The sequence below is a fragment of the Lathamus discolor genome, chromosome 6 (assembly GCF_037157495.1).
Source record: "Lathamus discolor isolate bLatDis1 chromosome 6, bLatDis1.hap1, whole genome shotgun sequence".
Lineage (NCBI taxonomy): Eukaryota > Metazoa > Chordata > Aves > Psittaciformes > Psittacidae > Lathamus > Lathamus discolor.
In genome coordinates this window covers 58,826,983-58,848,693 of record NC_088889.1, presented here as the reverse complement: position 1 = coordinate 58,848,693, position 21,711 = coordinate 58,826,983, and the positions used below count along the sequence as shown (strand labels likewise).

Below are 21,711 nucleotides of genomic sequence, written 5' to 3'. Positions count from 1 at the left end.
CTACCATCAGACAGAAGGAGAGAGCTTAATGGACAAGGATGGATGGAGGGAGGTTCCTCCTCGGAGAGGTAAGCGAAAACCCTCACAATCCCTTCCTCCCTCCCAGTTGCCCTTGAATAACAGGTATGAGGTCTTGGAAATTCAGGGCCAGGTGAATGGAGATGGTGAGGCAAATCTATCTAGTGAGTCACCCAGGGCTAGTCACTCACCCACATGCCTCAGAACTTCCCCAACCAAGAAGAAAAGAAGAGTAATTGTGGTGGGTGACTCCCTTCTGAGGGGAACAGAAGGGCCCATTTGTCGACCGGATCCACCACACAGGGAGGTCTGCTGCCTGCCTGGGGCTCGGATTAGAGATGTTAAAAAGAAGCTCTCTGAACTGGTGCAGCCGTCTGACTACTACCCACTGCTGGTTTTTCAGGTTGGCAGTGACGAAATTATTACGAGGAACGTAAGGGCAATGAAGAGAGACTACAGGGCCCTGGGACGGCTGGTTAAAGGGTCTGGAGCGCAAGTGGTGTTTGCCTCCATACCTGTTGCAAGCGAGGGTGAAGGGATATATAAGAAGACTCTGCAGGTTAATGTATGGCTACGTGACTGGTGCCAAAGGCAGGGGTTTGGGTTTTTCAGTCACGGGCTGCTGTATGGGACACCTGGTTTGCTGGTGACAGGCGGGATACACCAGTCCCAGAGAAAAAAAAGGGTTTTGGGGCAGGAGTTAGCAGGGCTTATTGACAGGGCTTTAAACTAGTTAGGAAGGGGGGAGGGGATTTAACTGGGCCTGTTGGGGACAAGCCCAAGAGGAACATGCTAGGGATTGAAGGGTGGCGGGCTAAGGAGGACTATCAATCTCTTGTTTCACTTGTGGGAAAGGATAGCTCTTTAGACCCTGTCCCGCAGGGGAAAAAGAGTACTAGGACTGGCTCCCTGAAATGCCTGTACACCAATGCACGCAGCATGGGGAATAAACAGGAGGAGTTAGAAGTCTGTGTGCGGGCTAAAGGTTATGATCTAGTGGCGATTACAGAGACATGGTGGGACAGTTCACATGACTGGAATGTGGTCATGGATGGCTATGTCCTTTTTAGGAAAGATAGGTCAGCGAAGCGAGGTGGTGGAGTTGCTCTTTACGTGAGAGAGCAACTAGAATGTATTGAGTTCTGTCCGGGGTCGGATGAGGAGCAAGTGGAATGTCTGTGGGTACGAATCAAGGGGCTGACTGGCACGGGTGATACAGTTGTGGGGGTCTATTACAGACCTCCTGATCAGCACGAAGGAGTTGATGAGGCTTTCTACAGGCAACTGGAAGTAGCCTCGCGACTACATGCCTTAGTCGTCGTGGGGGACTTTAATTACCCCGATATTTGCTGGAAGACTCACACAGCCAGTCATTCACAGTCTAGGAGGTTCCTCGAATGCACTGATGATAATTTCTTAATGCAAATGGTGGACGTACCAACTAGGGGAGCAGCGCTGCTAGATTTAGTACTCGCCAACAAGGAGGGTTTGGTCGAAGTGGTGACGGTCAATGGCAGCCTTGGCTGCAGTGACCATGAGATGGTGGAGTTTAGGATCCTGTGTGGGAGGAATAGAATACCTAGCAAAGCCACAGTTCTGGATTTCCGAAGGGCCAACTTTGGCCTCTTCAGTCAACTGCTAAGGGAAGTCTCATGGGAAAGTGTACTAGGCGGTAAAGGGGCTCAAGATAGTTGGTTAGCATTCAAGGACCGCTTCTTCCAAGCTCAGGATCGGAGCGTCCCAATGAGTAGGAAGTCAAGTAAGGGATCTAGGAGACCGGCGTGGTTAAACAAGGAGCTGCTGGGCAAACTCAAGTGGAAAAGGAGAATCTATGGATTATGGAAGGAGGGGCTGGCCGCTTGGGAGGAATATAGGACAATTGTTAGAGGATGTAGGGAGGCAATTAGGACAGCTAAGGCCTCCTTGGAACTCAATCTTGCTAGTCGGGTTAAAGACAATAGAAAGGGCTTCTTCAAATACATAGCAAATAAAACTAAAACAAGAGGCAATATAGGCCCACTGCTGAACGAAGTGGGTACCCTGGAGACAGAGGATATAAAGAAGGCAGAGGTGCTGAATGCCTTCTTTGCCTCTGTCTTTACTCCTGCAGACTCTCCCCAAGGGCCCCGGATTTCTATAGCCCCAGAAGGAGTCAGGACAAAGGAGGAGTTTGCTTTGGTAGATGAGGATTGGGTTAGGGATCAGCTATGCAAACTGGACATCTGTAAATCGATGGGTCCGGATGGAATGCACCCACGGGTGCTGAGGGAGCTGGCGGAGGTCATTGCTAGGCCACTTTCCATCATCTTTGGTAAGTCGTGGGAAATGGGCGAGGTGCCTGAGGATTGGCGGATGGCAAAGGTCACACCAATCTATAAGAAGGGCAAGAAGGAGGACCCGGGTAATTATAGACCGGTCAGCCTTACCTCCATCCCTGGAAAGATGATGGAACAACTTATTCTTGACTCCATCACTAGGCATATCAAGGATGAGGGGGTCATTAAGAACAGCCAACATGGTTTTATGAGGGGGAAGTCATGTATGACCAACCTTATAGCCTTCTATGAGGAAGTGACTAGGTGGAGGGATGATGGTAGAGCGGTAGATGTAGTTTTTCTTGATTTCAGTAAGGCATTTGATACTGTCTCCCACAGCATCCTCATAGATAAGCTAAGGAAGTGTGGGCTTGACGATCAAGTAGTGAGGTGGATCGAGAACTGGTTGAAAGGAAGAAGGCAGAGAGTTGTGGTCAATGGCGCAGAATCTAGCTGGAGGTCTGTGACTAGTGGAGTTCCTCAGGGGTCGGTGCTGGGACCGGTGCTGTTTAATATTTTCATCAATGACCTGGATGAGGGAACTGAGTGCACCCTCAGCAAGTTTGCTGATGACACAAAACTGGGAGGAGTGGCTGACACACCAGAGGACTGTGCTGCCATTCAGCGAGACCTGGACAGGCTGGAGAGTTGGGCGGGGAGAAACTTGATGAAATTTAACAAGGGCAAGTGTAGAGTCTTGCATCTGGGGAAGAACAACCCCTTGTACCAGTACAGGTTGGGGGGTGACCTGCTGGAAAGTAGTGAAGGGGAAAGGGACCTGGGGGTCCTGGTGGATAGGAGGATGACCATGAGCCAGCAATGTGCTCTTGTGGCCAAGAAGGCAAATGGCATCTTAGGGTGCATTAGAAAGGGAGTGGTTAGTAGGTCAAGAGAGGTTCTCCTCCCCCTCTACTCAGCCTTGGTGAGGCCGCATCTGGAATATTGCGTCCAGTTCTGGGCCCCTCTGTTCAAGAAGGACAGGGAATTGCTTGAAGGAGTCCAGCGCAGAGCCACAAAGATGATTAAGGGAGTGGAACATCTCCCTTATGAGGAGAGGCTGAGGGAGCTGGGTCTCTTTAGCTTGCAAAAGAGGAGACTGAGGGGTGACCTCATCAATGTTTACAAATATGTGAAGGGTAGGTGTCAGGATGATGGAGCTAGGCTTTTTTCAGTGATATCCAGTGATAGGACAAGGGGCAATGGGTGTAAACTGGAGCATAGGAAGTTCCACGTTAACATCAGGAAGAACTTCTTTACTGTAAGAGTGACAGAGCACTGGAACAGGCTGCCCAGGGGGGTTGTGGAGTCTCCTACACTGGAGATATTCAAGGCCCGCCTGGACAAGTTCCTGTGTGATGTACTGTAGGTTACCCTGCTCTTGCAGGGGGGTTGGACTAGATGATCTTTTTAGGTCCCTTCCAACCCTTGGGATTCTGTGATTCTGTGATTCTGTATTTATTGTCAGCATTCACAGGGGATTTATTTTGCTGTCATAATTGCACATCATTATTTTTACACATCTCTTTGTATTATATCTCAATATACTTTTTTTTTTTTTTTTTTTAGATTCATAACCAGTACCCAACAGAGTTTGAGTTCAATCAGTATTATCTGAAGTTTCTGGCTTTTCATCACGTATCGAATCGATTTAAAACTTTTCTTCTGGATTCAGATTATGAAAGACTAGAACATGGTATGTGTGATGTTTGTTTATTGCATATTGGTTTTGTAGTTGTCAGGAGTTTTATCGTCAATATTTGGTCTACAAATTTGCCTAGTTTGAGATAGTCCAATAATTGCATGGTGATGATGTAATGAATTCCATTTGAGGAGCATAAATCAAAATTAGGGGGAAGAACATGTAGAATTTTCTGTATTTATGATTCCTGAGCCATGCTATTGATGGGACTAAAGAAAAGAAATTAGTGTCATGCCTCTGGGTCTTTTAGCAATTTATCCACATGATTCAGTTTCCCCTACTAATTACCTTATTTTAACAGAAAAAAAGTCCTTAGGAATCTTCAGCGGATGCATGAGGTTTCAGGAGAGGAAAGCTTTTCCATCTGTTATCTCTCACTTCTTTCTCTTGTTCTCTTTCAGTGTTTCTCTTCTTTTGTATTTCCTTTTACTGCATCTGTCATGTGCAACCTTACTGCTTCCAAGGTCTTATCTACTCTCAGTGCCCTTTTAGTAAGACCACACAACCACAGCTGAGGCTTTTCTTGGAACTTGTTCACTGAGCAAAACACTTACATGCTCTGAATTGCACTGCTTCATGGGGTGGTTCTTATGGCATACAGTCAATTTGAATGCTTCTCTTAAGAACTCTAGAAACTGTGGAACAGGCTAAACTTGAGCAACCATTTTATTTTACAAAAAAGTTAATTTCCATTATATGTCTCCATTCGAACAAAAGCAAGAAGTTGGAATCAATGACCTCTGTGGTTCCTTCCAACTTGGATTGTTAGATGGTTCTACAAGGAGGTAGAAGGGTTAGGTGGGAGGTGGTATTAGTTTATTTAAGGGTAATTTGCTTTCGAATACCATTTAATGCAATATAAAATCCTGTTCCAGTAGATTTTGGATAATCTGTATGTCCTTTCAAAGTAATTTCAGATAACACAAATATATGGCTAACGTGTTTACACTAGTCTAATTTGTTTTCCCTGAAATGAGTCAGCAAGTAACTAATTTTAGGGAAATGAGTTACTTGCAGGTAAGTGGTGCAGCAGACTGTAACGGCTAGTCACTTCAGGTAGTGTGGGGCAGAATCAGCAGGGCTTGGTGATCTGCTGAGTCAGCATAGCTGCAAGCAGAAAAGGGCATTCATAAATACACTTAAGTATTTCTGTAGATTTCAGAACAGGTTTATAAATATAATACTACTGAATAGTTGCAATTGCAAACCACTGAAGTTATTTCATCAGATACAATCTCTTCTTGCAGTGGCATTTGATAGTAGATTTAGTCTGTGAAATTCCTTTTATCTGTGCTTTACTGCTTGTTACTTATTATCATAAAGCTACCTTGTTGCCACTGTTTCTTTCTCTAGGGACATTATTCGAAGATAAAGGAGATAAACATGCCAAAAAAGGAGTTTGTATTTGGGAATGTATTGAAAAGATGCACAAAAGGAGCCCTATTTTCTTCAATTACCTCTATGCCCCTGCTGAAATAGAGGTATGATTTTTTAAAAAACAAACAGGTGGTTCGTTACTCTGAGTGATTCTGTGAGTACATTTTGCTATCTTAATTGTTCTCAGCTGAATTTGATGGACAGTTGACCCAGACCCACATTTGTTGATTGGATCAGTGTCTCATAGGCTTAGTTATGGAAATGTCATTTAAAGAGCCACATTCTGGAATATGTATTTATGCATCTTGCTGAAGTAAATGAGGATCCTTTCATTTCATTTAATTATATGAATGATTATAAAAATTATCCTAAAGTTTATGCAGACGGTTAAAAAAAAATTACATGCTGTAAGCCATAATTATGGAGAAATGAGTTTAGAGTGATAATGAGATACATTTCATAATGATCCGATTGAATCACTATCTATATCACTGTCTCATATGATATGTCCACTAGATTTGACTGTGTCTTGAATAATTATATAAAATTCACAATACACTTGCCATTACAGAATTGTGCAATAGCCAGGGAAGCAGTCAAGATACCTCAGAAACTGCAAGAAAAGGGTCTGTTTTTACTGTAGCTCAGGGTGCAAGGCTGTTTTTAAGATGCCCCTGCCATCCACTGCCCCACATGGTGTTTATTCCTGTGCTGTTCTCTCCTGCTTTGGCAGTAAGCTTCATCCTGATAAATCATTGTTTGTATGTCTGTCCACTGCTGGTGACCAGAAAACATAACGACAGGGCAGTCTCCACTGTCTCAGAGGCCAGGGCACACCAACATTTTTGTTGGTGTTTCTTGGTTTTCCTTCTTCCTCGAGTTGTTTCACTACATTGTATTTTAGCACACATAGCACCTTGCACTCAAATCTGCTATATAAACTGATCTCATTTTAAAAAAGGGGGAAATAATTATTTCCTTTAAGATACTTTGAGTCTGCATCTGATCTTTATTGCAGTCAAAGGTGCTGCTCCCTTCAACCCACACACACACACACCACATGCACATGCACTTATACTTACCTAATAAAGTGGTAGTGCAGAGGAAGGATGGAGAGAAAACAAGAGGGTGGTATTCAGTGAACAGAAAGTGCTGCAGATATCTTTGTTTTAGAGAAACATCTATTTTTTCTGTAGAACCCTCACTGTGATGAGTTTGGAGTTTGAATGATTGCCTGTTCACTGTATGTTCTATTCATTTTGCTGTAAGCGTACCCTGATTAGTAAGCAATCAGGGGTGGTTTTTGATATTTTTATAGTGTAAGAAACTTTCATATGAAATGCTGACATGGTAGCAGAATTAGTCATAATAGCTGAATTAGTCATTATGACTAAGCATCACTCTTCAGACTTTAATCTTGTCTGTTCACCTGAGGTAGTAACACCCTTCAGGTAAGGTGCATGCAAACTGAAAATCTTATTTTTTTTTTTTTAAGGAAAAAAACAAACAACAACAACAGAATATTGAATACAAAGTGCTCTGTTTTAAACTATTCTGAAAGATCTGCAGTCTCTGTCTGCCTGCTTATTACTGTGTTTTTTCCAAGTAGCATGTCCACCTATGTTAGATAGCTTGTGTCCTTTCTCTCATGGTAGAGTCTTAGATTTTCTGCTGAGAAAAACTGAAGGGTGATTGCTGTCAAGTACCTTTTGTATCTCTAACAGGACACACAAAGACTGTGAAGGTACCAGCGGCATACGCTGAATTAAAGTTCTTGGTAGGCACTTGGTTTAGCAGAAGGATAAATATGAGCAATATATTCCCAAAACTAGTATTACTTTTAGGTTTTGATCTGACTGAACCAAGTGGAAATTACCAAACTGCAGCACAACTGACCGAGTGCAATATACTGTTCAATTTAGAATGATCTAGAAAAATATAAGCATCGTATTGTGAGTCTGAAGCTCAAAGACTTTCTGTCATTATAACAAAACTTTCTTTCAAATAGGCACTGAAACCAAATGTAAATATGTCCAGCCTCAAAAAGTGGGATTATTATGTGGAAGAGATTTTGGCTACAGGTCCTTCCTATGATTGGACCATGGTAACTGCCAAATGCAATGTTTCAGAGGAAACTGACCAATCAGATGGTTCACTCTCTCAAACTAAGAGGAAAATAGTATGGCCATGTTATGATGATGTTAAAAAAATACAGCCTGATGCCATCAGCAGCCTTTTAAATGTAAGTACATGCATTACACAGAACAGTAAGTTCTTTTATGCTCGCGAAATTAACATTTACTTTTTAAGCTAATGCTTTATAGATATACTGTTATTAAAAGGATCATGATAGATGTGAAAACAGGTGTTTAGTAAAACTAAGTGGGTGATGTTGAGAAGTGATGGTTGGTCTGGAAATCAGTTGGACTTCTTGCAAAGCTTATGTTGTTCTGAATTAACACTTTTCTGGGAGTACACTTTAACAGTAGTTAATAACTATGAGAAAGCCAGTCATGGCTTCTGTCTTTTTTAAATAATAAGGTACGTAGTATAATACATTTTTAGGTTACCTTTTATAAGAAATACAAGAACTGTTTTTTTAACTTGAGCAAATGTGGAATCTAGCTTTTCCTCTTTCTACTCAGTTTAGAGTAGGTGTGTAGTAAAATGACTAAGACATAGATTTCCAGACAGATAACAAAATGTGACACTAGTTGATTTTAACAAGTAGGAGACAGATACACAAACATAAGCTGAACATCTTGGCCCAAATTTCTCAAATAGCTTTCCATGATTGCTCTCAATTTATTCATGTTTGCCACGACCAGAATGTAAACTTAGATTCTTTAGAACATTTGGGTCATATATGCCAAATATGGTAATAAAAACTTGAAATATATGCATGATTTTGGCTTTTTCTTGTTTCAGCTTATGTAGGTTGCTTAGGTTTTGTTGTTTCTTCATTAGAAGACTAAAAAGAATCCTATTACCATGATAATTGTTGTAGTTGATTTAATATCTGTATTTTCTTAAATGTTTATTGGTTGACTATAATTAATTAACAGTCCTAATATTTATATTAGTATCTTAATTGATAGTGCGGGAAAATGACAAAGGCATTATTCACTTCCTGGAGCTATTGTTTCAAGCTACCTGCATATTCAGATACAGATCACTATATGCAGTTTTTCACTTTGAAATCTATTTGCAGAATTTACCTTCTATTAAAGCTAGGATTATAGAGGCTAATACCCCCAGTGCTTGGAAAATTGGTGTATGCTGTAGGTCCCCAAACTACCCTACAGCAAAGATGATATTTAGCAAAGTTTTAAGGCAGGAAGTTTCTGAATGGATTTGAGTCCTTGAGAATAGACTTGCTTTTGCTAGAGAGTTAACTTTATTCTGGCACATTCCTGAAATTTCTTTTGTTCCTTTCATTCCAATTATAATTGATCAAACACAGGAATAATGCCCAATTAAACAATAATAATCACTTGTAAAAGTCCCCTTGACTCAAAATAAGATAGCCAGAACTTCTCAGAGCTTACAACTTCACAAATGCAAAGAGCAAGCTGTCTCTCAGCAGGGGTCATATCAGGAATTCTTTAGGAAAAAAAACCCAGAGAGTTTTCATATCAGGTAACTAGAGGTCAGAAGTAAAACAGGAATAGAGCAACAGTGTTCTTCTGCATTTCTTCCTGGGGTAAATGCCAAACTATCCATATCGACAGCTGTGAGAAACTGCCATATAACAGGGAAATTGGACATATAATATTCTAAAGATATGTAGGTCAGGTTTTATAGAGTTGAAATGTTGTTTGTGAATTAGATTATAGTAATAGAAGATAGTGATGGAGAGGAACATTTGGAAGACTTTGAAGGGGTTGTATAAAGGTTACAGAAATATTCTTGTAAGTTCAAAAAGCAAAGTGAACTTTCTTTTAAAACAAGTTGTTAATTTAGGGCTATTGCAGATGTAGGAGAAAGACCTCTCTTGAATCATAAATCTATTGAGAATGTGTTGGTATCCAAAAAATGTTTGAACTGAAACCATATTTAACAATTGTAAATTACTAGGGAAGATTGATTCTCCCTTAGTTTGTAATGATAAGCCCAAATTTGTTTGTTCTGAAGATATTTTTCAGTTGAAAACTAGATAGTGCTCTTCAGGATCTAAAACTGAAGGAGAGTAGTTAATGAGTGTCTTAACTGAGAATTTTCCTTGGTAGAATGTGGTGCTCTTATGTGAAGAGCAAAAGGTGTAATTCTTTAGCAGTAAATGTTCTAATGTGTTTTGGGTGCATAACAATTCACCTTTAACCAGATGTGTGATGGCTCTCTTGTTTCCATAAATCCTTATGTTTCTGAGTTTTAGGAAGTTGACCACTTAGCACATTTCATTCATTTAGTCCTAAATGAAGCCTTTTAAAGTTTGCTGGTGATAAAATGCATTATAAAATACAGATTTCTGTATAAAGCTTCTCAATTCACTTCTACCACATCAGAGACAAATATGAGCTGTTATTCTCAAAAGTGTACCCTGGAGACATAAATGTTCAAAAGCAGATCCAGACAGAGGTGCTCCCTTTAAGACCATTTTCTGATGGCCTTTCTGCATAATAGAAATCAGAAAGAAGGTACTGATGTTAAGAGTAGCTACATAGCCATTTTTAAAGAAAATGAAAGGTAATTATGAAACAGCATACCTATGCCTTTATTTTCTTTCAGAAATTAGTTACAAATAGTTTTAGCAGAATTTTTCCATTTAAAAAAGGTAGATTTTTCCATAAAACTTCTTTTTTTTTTCCCCTAAGCACTTGCTTTCATTACTTGAAAAATTCAGTAACAGCACAGTGTAGTACATCCAAGAGCCATGTCTTCAGTACAGGGTGAAGTTCTGGGTTAAATGTTTCCCATGAAGACTAGCTCTTCAAATGATCCTTTGACATGAGTATGTTGTGATACATTATAAATGAGCTAACTTATCTAAGTGATGTTCAACAAAGGAAAGTGCAGAGCCCTGTGGCTGGGGAGGAGCAGCCCCATGCACCAGTGTACACTGGGAGTACACAGCTGGAAAACAGCTTTGCAGAAAGGGACTGGGTGTCCTGGGGAACAGCAAGCTGATCATGAGCCAACAACATGTCCTTGCAGGTGCGATGGCTAGTGGTATCCTGGGATGGATTAGGAATATTGCCTGCAGGTTGAGGGAAGTGATCGTTTTCCTTTAGCCAGCCCTGCTAAAGCCAAACCTGTAGTATTATGCCCTATTCTGGACTCCTTGGTACAAGAACAAGATGGTGCTACTGGAGAAAGTCCAGCAAATGGCCACAACGACGATCAGGGGATTGGAGCATCTCTTCAATGAGGAAGGCCTGAGAGAGCTGGGACTGTTCAGTCTGCAGAAGATAAGGCTCAGGGTAATCTTACCAATGTATATAGATATCTGAATAGAATGTGCAAAGAAGACAGAGCCAAGCTCTTTTCAGTGGTGCCCAGTGACAAGACCAGAGGCAGTGGGCGCAAACTGAAACACAGGAGATTCCATCTAAACCATCAGGACACACTTTTTCACTGTGAGGGTGACTGAACGCTGGCACATATTGCCCTGAGAGGTTGAGTATCTCCATCCTTGGAGACACTCGGAAGCCGTCTGCGGACAGTCCTGGCAATTGGCTTTAGATGGCCCTGCTTCAGCAGGGGAGCTGGACCAGATGACCTCCAGAGGTCACTTTAGGCCTCAACCATTCTGTGATATATGCCTGATTGCCAGTTGTTTCAGAGGTAGTAATCTACTGATATTTTAGTGAAAATACAAGTCAAATCCTGGAGGGCAGACACATCTCCACTGTTTCCTGCTGATTTGCTGGCATACCTAAAAAGGTATTCAGTCTTCGTAACTCATTCAGATTCCAGTACTTTTAAGAATTGTGAGAGGTGAACCTACACATTCTGTTATTCCAAATAAGCAGTTACATCACTTAACATAAGATGGTGATTGCTCAGCAAGAGGTTGGCAAACTCAAAAGATGCCAGTCATCTAAATTAACTCTGCTGTAAATGTACACTGTAAAGAGCTAAGGCTGTATAAGGGGTCAATGAATAACCAGCAAAACAATAAAAATAGTTTAAAATAGGTGTGAGCTTGCAGTTATGTGCCAGAAAGACTGGTCCATCAAAGTGGACCCTATACCATGAAGTTTATTCCAAATACTGAACGACTAGTCATGTACAACTTGTTGCACATGCAAGTCTAAACGCTTGACAGAGGCAGTAATTCAGTCACTGGATACACATTCAGTATCTTTCCATTTGTGATCAAAGTCTTGGAAGTCTTCTAGCCCAGGAGTTATATCTACTGACAAGGAAGGGCTCACAAAACAGGGTGCTTTGTCACGGTCAAAACAGCTGACTAGTGAAGGACTTTATCCAGATTGTTTTGTGTGCACAAACTCATTGTGGTTTCAAAGGAGGTGATCGGTCTCCACAGTTCTGGAGTGTCTCCAAAGTTAACTCCAAAGTTAACCCCAAAGTCTGTACCATTCAGATATTACAAAGCAGATTACTTAGCAGATGCATCTTTTGAAAGGCACAGTAATGCTAATCGTTAGTATTAACTAATTTCGGGAAATTGATACTCATATATCCACAGATTGTATTTGCTACAGCCTTTCTTTTTATATGTATTGACTTCTGCTCCCATAAGTTTAGGCAACAGGGAATGAACCAGAAAGATAAATTTAAGGCATTTTTCTCTCAAGGAAATGCAGCTATTCATAGTCCATTCCATATGTGGAAGAAAAAAAAAAAAACCTGACATTTTCAGTAAAATTTAGAACTGAAGGAACAAGAGTAAATCTTAATGATTTATTGCCATGTAAGTTTTTTTACATGGGGTTTATTAAAGGAGAATGTATTCCTAACTTTTCAATTTATATCTAGGAGATTGTTGAAAGGTTTTCATTTTAAGTTCTGGAAGCGCTACTCATTGTAGAGCCAAAAAAGAAGGAATGTGACCCAGTTGCTAAGTAACAAGTTTCAGTTACTTCCAGAATCTGCAGAGAAAGACTCATACTCAGAAGTCAAGACTAGGGCACAAAGAATGATCAGATTAAAACCTGACTAACTTTCAGCGCAAAAGAGCTTGTATCCTTTTACAGCAATTTGGAAAGCGTTTTACATAAAATGTCTGTGTTAGATTGATTCAGTCATTTGTATCTCATCAGGAAGCATTTTACACTCAGCACTTTGAAAGAGGAACAAGTAATCTAGAGAAGCCTTTAGTATGGCTTGTGTTCACCACTCCTTATTTCGTATCTACCTATGAAGATACTCCAAACAAAACTATTCTGGTTTTATTTCTTGGCAGGAAGAGAATCCCAGAATATTTAATGTATATATGGCTTTCAGCTCTCTTCAGTATTTAAAACTTCTTGTTTGAGTCTTGCTGATAAGACAGATTTCTTATATCTAATTTTACTTTTGCATTTTCTAATTTACTTTCAGCAGGGAAGAGTTTGGAGAAATGTTTTGTTAAATACTGGTATTTTTTTATTTTCAATTCAGATATCAAGATTTTTCTGGTCAAATATAGTAATTTCCTGTAAGTCTTTCAGTCAGTAACAATACCTTGAAGAAACTCTCATTCTAAAAGACCATTAGGAGTTGGAGAGTATCATGAAATCTGCTTTAATCACTTGGTGTAGTAGAAGTAAAGACAGAGACTTACTGTCTCTCCTTTGAAAATAAATGCCCTGGGTTTTAGTTAGTTTTTATATAGCATGAGAATTCTCTCTCTTATGGCAGGCTTTGGTTCCATCAATACTTAACTGGATTTCAAAATTGAGGTTTTAATTTTATTTCATTGATATTCATATCTTAATAACAATGTAGTTGTTGAAAGTAAAAATATAGAAAGGAAGCATGGTGAGAAATATGGACCACATATCAAAGTAATGACAAATGTATTGATGAGTGTTCAGAAGTAAACATAAACTAATGAAATTGCCTCTTTTTATTTGGCATGCACTGTCTTATTAACAGGAAATTACCCTAACTGGAGGTTATCGACATAGGTCATATTCCCAAGTTCCACAACAAGAACATGTTGTTTCAGTTTGGTGTCCAAACTGAATAAATCTTTCTGTTTCATTTCCTTCTTTTATTACCGCTTTGTATCACATGTTATCAACCAGGGTAAATGTTAATATTGGCAATGTACAATGTTGGTGTCACAGCACAGAATTTGTTCTTTGTAAATATTTTTATAAAAATATAGCCTATCCTTACCATTGTCATGTTTCTATTATGGCAATTGGTACTGAATTTTGTGTGTTCAGGAGAACTGGCAGAGAACTGAGAGCATAATGGCTCTTCCAACCTGTGACATGCAAGAACAACTTTGTGGATGATGCTGTACTTGGTTGCTTTTGACTCCTGAGTCTGGTGGATTTCAGTGTATAGCTAGTTTGACAGAGGTTTTTCTACTTTACTGGTCAACACAGCCTAAAAGTTACCTGTGTAAAAATATTGACTAGAAAATGGTTGTACAAAAATGATTGCAGGAAGTGATTCTGTGATTCTGTGATCAGAAAACTCTTGTTGTTTGTTTCAGGAAATCGAAAAGTTGGAAAGTAAATTAAATCAGAGCCCAGAAAGGTGGCAGCTTTTGTGGGAAAGAGTCAAAATAAGTCTAAAAGATGACACCAGGCAAGACAATGTAAGTAGTAAAAGAGCTCATTCAACAGAGCATTCCATTCCTGCTATATGGGCTACCTGGGGCTCTAACAAAATCACTGTATTTCTTGGAGTAAAATACTGCTTTCAGAAATGTTGTTCTAACCCACTACACTGACTTTGTATTTCTGTATGTAGAAAAACATATTTATGCTTGTGCTATTTACCTAATGGCTTTACCAGAGTAGATTAAGATACACAGACAAAATAAGCGTGAGCATATGACTTTATATACTGGAAAGATTCTTGAAGTACAAAAAACCTAATTTCCTAAAATTAGCCAAAAGGACATAACAGAGTTTCAGAAGTGAGTAAAGATATTTCCACGTCTAAATGGAATTTTGGAACTGTAGATTCTAGTAAAGGTCAGAAGCGTTCATGCTTGTGTTTCCAGTTCTTGACTGTGGTAAAAACAATCGCTAACAATATAGATATTTTCTAAGCCAAAGGCTGCTTTTTTTTTAATCCATGTTCACTAGGAAGAATGGTACTGGTTTTTGCGAGTATAAATCTGGCACAATAAGTTGCCAGCTCAAGACTGTACCTTAAGTCTTCAGCTTCATGTGCTTGTTCAGATTTGCCAGCTTTCATGTAGTGTTTAGTCCACAGCACTACTTCGTTATTTGTCCTTTCCTCTCAGAAAAGGAATCTGCTTTATGTCTGTCAGTCATTAAAGCTCACTTTATACCCTAGATAAATTCAAGATGAAAAAAAAAATAATAATTCTAGCAAAGCAGAGGCTTTTTTTATTGAATTGGAAGCAGAATAGAAAATGCAAGTATAAATATACCTGGTATCAGTCTCCTGTCCTAGCTGTTATTTAAGGATTCTCAGATAAATGCAATAGCTACCGTCAATCCCAAAGAACTCTATCTCTAGGATGCTGTCATTTAGGTTAAGACCAAACTTAGGATGCCTCTTACTCCAGGTCATTGAGAGTCTATAAAAATAATTTGTATTGGATCTGTAAAGTAGCTCTTGGAAACTGCACTCTTTGCCTTCCATCTCTCTCTCCTTTCTTTCCCTTCCTGTCCTTTTCCTTCCTTCTCTATGAAAGTAGGGAAATTTATTGTATCCAAATGTCCTGACTAATTCGAATTCTCAAGGGAGACATTGTTCAAGATTGTGTCACTGGAGTATGCAAGGCTTTTTTGAAATACTGATTTTTCACACCATGTGAACTGTTATGCTTAAGAAATGCATTGAATTGCCATCCCTCTGACTTCTTTTCTGAGGCAGTACTGACTTATAGTATGAAGATTTTTTTGGTCTCATAGTAATTCTCAACTTGTGTTGTACCACATATTATCAGTGTAAAGTTGAGACAGTCTCACAATGCAAGACACATTGTGTTACGTTTCTTCTTTTATTTTCATATTATTTAGCTCCGAAGAGATCCTTCTGGCTCCTCGGGAATGATGTCAGCTAATCTACATTCCTATCAAAAGAGGTCTTTGTTGGAAATACCTGGCAGTGGGCTGGGTGAGGAACAGAGTGCAAGTATCTCTCCCTCTAATGGAGTAGACAGAAGAACAACTACACTGTACAATCATTTCACATCAAAGAATGATGAAAATAGGTAAACAGAATAATTATAGAGTGTTTATGGACTTTTTATTAGATAGGTACAAGTCTCTGTTCAAGGAAAAAAAATTGCATTTTCATATGCACAGAATGCTTTATTCCTTCATAGTGGGGGTTTTTTCTCAGTTATCTTGATGGGTGGGCCTCTTTCTCCTAGCAGTAGCTTTCAATCTTCCTCTCTATATGCACAAGCAAGTTGTAGCTGCACATTTAATGCATCCAAAGTACTGAAACAGTATTCTGGTTTAAAACAAATTTGTTTTACTGCAGTAAAAGAAGTGTTTCAGTATGTATGTAGTCATTTGGGGGCTTTTATGTATCATTAATATTCATATTATAGAATCAAGCCTTCTGTGTTTTCTGTACCTTTCAGATCTTTTGAAGGTACGCTATACAAAAGAGGAGCTTTACTAAAAGGTTGGAAACCTCGCTGGTTTGTGCTGGATGTGACAAAACACCAGGTAAAACTTATTCAGATAATGAACTTGTTTATGACTAGTTTGCTGCTTTTTTTATTGACTGAGTTTGTATAGATTGAGTTTACAAATGCTAATAATGATTATTTTTAGATGTGTATTTATGCAGTGTGTGTGTTACATCATTATAGACCATATATCTGTGTTTATCTTGTGTATCTTGTAGCAGATACAGCATTCTGAATGGACAGAGGTTTTTTACTATTTTGGGGGTTGGTTTGGTTTGTTTTAAACAGTAGTACATGTTTAGCATATAATCATAAAAGACTTTTTAGACTGGAAGTCATGCATTATTGTTTGGGTATAAACATTTTTTTTGCCTGCCTCATACCTCAGGAGAAAAAAAAAAAACAGGTAGTGCCTGAGGACATTTTCTGGGCATTAAGGTACACAAGCAATACAATCAATTTGTTAAAGCACTGAGCACTGTTAACTCTAGAATGTCATTGAGGAATTAAGTGGTAAGCATAATTTATTCTTTAATATGACCAAAAGAACTAAAAGCTCTTTCTGAGTGCTGGGAGCTAATATGGTAACTGATAGCAAGTTTCGTTCAGGCATTCATATAGAAACAGTAGTAGTTATTGTAACCTCGGTGTGGATTTTGCAGTCTCTTTGTTCCTCAAGCACTTTGCCATTAGCATTTTTCCTTGCAAACAAAAAGATATGTATACTCTGGGTATATAGAAGAAAAGGTTCCATTTTGCAGAAGAGAAAAATACTTGTAAAAATTGTGTATAACCAAATATCCTCCTGAGTTTCATGGTTGTAGGATTAATATAGGTCAGTCTTAGTTGGAATTCTGTTGTTTGACCTTGCTGTGAAGGTTGCTTCATTATTTTGCATTGATTTCTGGGATATTTTTTTTTTTCCTCACTTTTCTTTAAGTAAGAGATTTTCTCTTTTGGAACTTGTTTGCACATTGGAGCCCAGTTTGCAGAGTGGTTAGCATTCATACCAAAATACCTTTGCAAGGAGAGAAAAAAAAGAAAGGCAAGCTTCTTTCAAACCACTAAGTGCAGTATAGCAAAATGAGAGTTTTCTGTGCAGTTTGTAATTATCTAAAATTATACTTAAATTTTTTCTGATCATTTTAAATCCTTGAAATGTAGAGAGTAATTGTTTCGTTAATTCCTTGGTGAAGTAAAGCTTTTGTATTTGTTTCAAAGTAATGAACAGTGATTAGGTGGTTTCTGTTAGAAAAACTGATAAGGAATGCTGAATCCTAAAGACTTATGTTCCGCTTTCAACCTTCACACGTCCTCTGACGAGGCGCAATGCAGGAATATTTGAAGCTTCTCTTCTCTGAAAATCTGGTAACAAAATGCTCCTTCCCCAACTCCATGTCTGCACAGGAGCAGATGGTGGAGACTTCTCTGTTCTCAGTTTTGTCTTAGAAATTTCCCATGCCTGATGTCTTTGGGTCCTAATAACACTTGTGCCTCTCAACCTTACCACTCCATGTTGTATCCAGGAAAACAGAAGTGAAATGTCCATCTAAGTAGCATATTTGGAATTATTTTTTTTCTCTTGTGTCAAGCTGCGATACTATGATTCTGGTGAGGATACAAGCTGTAAAGGACACATAGACCTTGCAGAAGTAGAAACTGTGATTCCTGCTTCTCCGACAATTGGAGCCCCAAAACATGCAAGTGAAAAAGCTTTTTTTGATGTAAGTATTTCTGGGTTTTACTTGATCTTTATGCGAAAGCTTCTTTACTTGGTGTATTGAACCTACTACTTTCCATCCTGCTGGAAGGTGTGAGCTAGGAAGGAGCAGTCATGCCAACTCAAGACAAAAAATTTTTGTACAGCTAGCATCTGGCTCTCACTCTCAACAGCAGAAGTTAAACAAATGGTACATTCAGACCCAATTAGTGCATTGAATATTACAGCTTAAAGTATGCAAGTTTCATTTTCTATTTTATGTGTTGCCTATCTTCATGTTCTTATTTTTCCTTTGCAGTTGAAGACAAATAAACGTGTATATAATTTTTGTGCCCAAGATGCACAGAGCGCTCAACAATGGATGGATAGGATCCAGAGTTGCATTTCAGATGCTTAGAAAGGAAAAATGTTCCATGATAAAGACACGTTTAAAGCATCTCTTCCTGTAAGAAGCTAAGTTCTGAAATGTTACTGACAGCCAGCCTTCCTTACATTTCAGCCATAAAAGTTCATAATATGCTAAAATTCCCTTCCTATTCAATAATTATAACCACTGTAACAGCTATTTTTTTTTTCTGCAGGGAGGCCTTTGAAAAATAATCATCCATTTATCCTGAATTTCCACTTTCTTCAGCACAATTCCTAGCTATAAAAGTGGTCTGTATTTGCACTATCACCTAATCCTGGTTTTATCATTTCAGAGCTCTTTTGTTAGGAAGCCTGTCCAGAGGAAATTGTAGAAATTTTCCCTCCAACAGGAAGTGAACTTTCACTTTATTTATATTTTCAAGCAAAATGTTCTTATTTCCAAGCTAGTCATGCATAAGAGGGAACGTATCTACAGTTCCTTTAAATGAATAAATAAATGAAGCCTGAGAGTCCAGTGACACATATATCAGGTTGCCAATTTTTATAGACAATTGATACTTTTAAAGACCAAAAAGTGAAATTGCCTGATACCAGACTTCCAAGTGTCTTACCAGTGTGAAGGTCATTCTCTAATGTTGTGCTTTATTGAGCGCTTCTGCAATGTGGTTGCTCTATTTCAAATTCTAGGGATTATCTGAAGATCATAGCACTTTTTAGATTCTATTTGCAATGGTATAAATGAAAGAAAACTGGCTGCCGCTATCCAGGAGAAATGGAAAACAAACTAGGAATTCAGTAGAAGAAAGATCTCTTATGTGTGAGTTGTGTATGTTAACTTATATGCTGTTCTGCTCACTGTAAAATACAAAATGACAAACGTAATAATGCACTAAACAATGAAGCAAGCACTTGCACTGAAATCTTTAAAATGCAGACATTTTGCAGGACAGAGCTAAGTTATTTATAGCAGAACAATATTAGCTCGTTAACAACATTACAGATATTAAATATGTACATAATCAGGTTTGATGTGTCATGATTTGATACTTTTTAAACATTTTTGCACATGAATTGGAAGACTGTTTATAGATTTTTACATTTGATAAAATTGTGTTTGTTCAGCTTAAAATCTTGGCAAAACATTTTTAATAGCCCCAAGATAGTAAAAATTTTACAATCTGCAGATAGTGGTGACATTGAGTAGAGTATGTAGGTAATTAAGCCATTGTTTTTATTTTAAAATGTTAATATTTTAAATAGCACACTAATCTTACAAAAGGTTTGTATATATGATTCGCTATTTTCTCATTTTTCCAGATGTTCTGCTTGTAATTTACTGTCAGCCTAACCAAACTGACTATACCTATAAGATTTTTCAGTTACTAAATTGTTTGTGAGTTTGTTTGGGGTTTTTTTTATAACTAATGTATTTTGTCAGAAAGGAACATAAACTTCTCACCACACACAATAGGAAATGCAGCTGGTTTTAATGCATTTACAATTTCAAGACAAAAATATGAAGGATTTTTCTAGCATTTTTCAATTGACAAACTTCCACCTGTGACAATGGTGTTTGCACATTTGTATTTTTCTTTGTATATGAAGTACTTTTATATGTACTTTGTAAAATACTGATCCTGTTCTTCAGTTATATGAAAATATACATACCACTCGTTATTTTGTAACTAGTTAATTTTAAATCTTGTATGTTATGTGATATATGTATGCTAACCATCTTGTAATAAATACACTTCTTAAGGAAAAGTAAAACCTTTCCTTTTACTGTAAAAGAGAAAAAAGCAAGACCCACATGTTGAAATATTTCCACAGGCACAAGACAAATCCTTATTTACTCTGTATTAAGAATAGTGGGTGTATTAAAAACTATGTGGTCTTTTGTATACTTGTAAATATTCTTACATAAGAGTTGCACTTGAGCATCCTTAAACATTTGTCAACAGTAACACTAAAGACTAAAGAAATCAGAATTTAAAGCAAAATTACCATTCTAACAAGTGTTTACTAAAAGGCTAAATACATATAATGTTCATACTAAGTTATTGAATAATGCTGTTAATTTTTTATTATTTTTTTTTAATCCTATTTGGTATCACAACATAAATCAATTGCATACTTTCACCCTGGCATGTATCTCACTCATTTATATCACCTTATGCAAAAATTATCTAGTTCATAAGAAATAAAATATACAAAAAATGACAAAGTCTTACTTGAGAATATGCATCTACATTGAATTACTGAGTGTAATGTGGGATAGCATAGTTAAAATGGAAAGGGAATGTGTGACAGAGGTAGGGGACTTGTGACAAATCTTGGATGCCGTGGTGCTTAAGTGGTAAGGTTTGCATATTGAGCTTGGCATGGATGCTAATGTTGCCTTAAATGTTGATCTCAATTTTTAGTGTCTGTATTGATGGACAATGGACTTGAGCAACTTAACTTAAAAATACCTAAATAAAAGCTTAAATGAGATTTTTTTATATTTGTGGTGTTTATATAAGGTATACACAAAGGAATCATAGGCATAGGCTCTTGGTGTGAAGACACAAGGTTTGCAGTGCCCCTGGGGGTCTCTTTTATACAAATTGAAGGTTCAAACAGAGACTTAGACAAAATGCAGAGAAGTTAGCAAAGCATAAGCTATGGGGTTTGTCAGTGTGTTTGAGTTGTGGCAGCAGAAATAGAAAATTAGGGACAGAGAATTTCTTTGGGAAGAATTCTTTGTACAAAGGGATCCATCTTCATATTCTGTGAAAACCTTTCAGAAAAAGGAACCCATCCAGTTGGGGCTGAGGTAAACATGTGCTCCCTCTGATGTGTTGTATTACTGTTTCCATACTGTGTATCATAACATTCCCACTGTAGAAAAGAGAATTATCAGAGGCTTTGTGTAAAGGGGTAAGATTGGTTGCCCTTCTCTCTGTTGACTATCAAAATGCCCGCATAATAGGTGACAGGATGAACTGAATTTACATTTTGAAGGGTTGCTACCAGAATATTATATTAGTAATTACTCTTTCCTATCTAACATACAAGTATTTTCTATAAAACTCCTTACTTTTGATGGAACTTTAGAATTAGTATTCTAAATAATAACATACTTAGCATGCCACATGTGTGGGTCACTGGTTATGTAATAATACACAAACAGCTAACAGACACAGGAACAAATGTTCAAAATTTTGTATCACATCCCACACACATTATTTGCATCTGATATTTTGTCAATTGCAGACATAACAAGAATGTGGTGATCTTGTCCAAATACTGTCATTTTGCCTTTTCATCCTGTAATATTCTTGGAGTATGTCTCAGTGGCTGCACCACATTTCACATTTTTCATATTTGTGATCATCCAAATATTTTGTCTGTTCATGATTATCCTGTGTTTGCTTTGGGGAGTCAGAAAACTGAAATGAATCTACCAGTTCCCTGGTTATGCTAAAGT

General features: G+C 38.1%; 1 protein-coding gene across 5 annotated transcripts in view; it reads left to right on the top strand.

Annotated features, from left to right (window-relative positions):
* SBF2 (SET binding factor 2) overlaps positions 1-20,735 on the top strand; it is a 272,165-nt gene extending 251,430 nt beyond the window's left edge. For 4 of the 5 annotated variants that reach the window (XM_065683019.1, XM_065683021.1, XM_065683020.1 and 1 more), the window contains 8 exons: positions 3,900-4,026; positions 5,386-5,513; positions 7,418-7,651; positions 14,024-14,128; positions 15,531-15,724; positions 16,103-16,190; positions 17,746-17,877; positions 18,172-20,735. In XM_065683019.1, the coding sequence (XP_065539091.1) occupies positions 3,900-4,026; positions 5,386-5,513; positions 7,418-7,651; positions 14,024-14,128; positions 15,531-15,724; positions 16,103-16,190; positions 17,746-17,877; positions 18,172-18,270 (1,107 nt within the window). In that variant the 3' untranslated portion in view covers positions 18,271-20,735. The remainder of the gene's footprint in view (positions 1-3,899; positions 4,027-5,385; positions 5,514-7,417; positions 7,652-14,023; positions 14,129-15,530; positions 15,725-16,102; positions 16,191-17,745; positions 17,878-18,171) is intronic. The other variant, XM_065683018.1, reaches the window with a different exon arrangement.
* Positions 20,736-21,711: the final 976 nt, after the last annotated feature.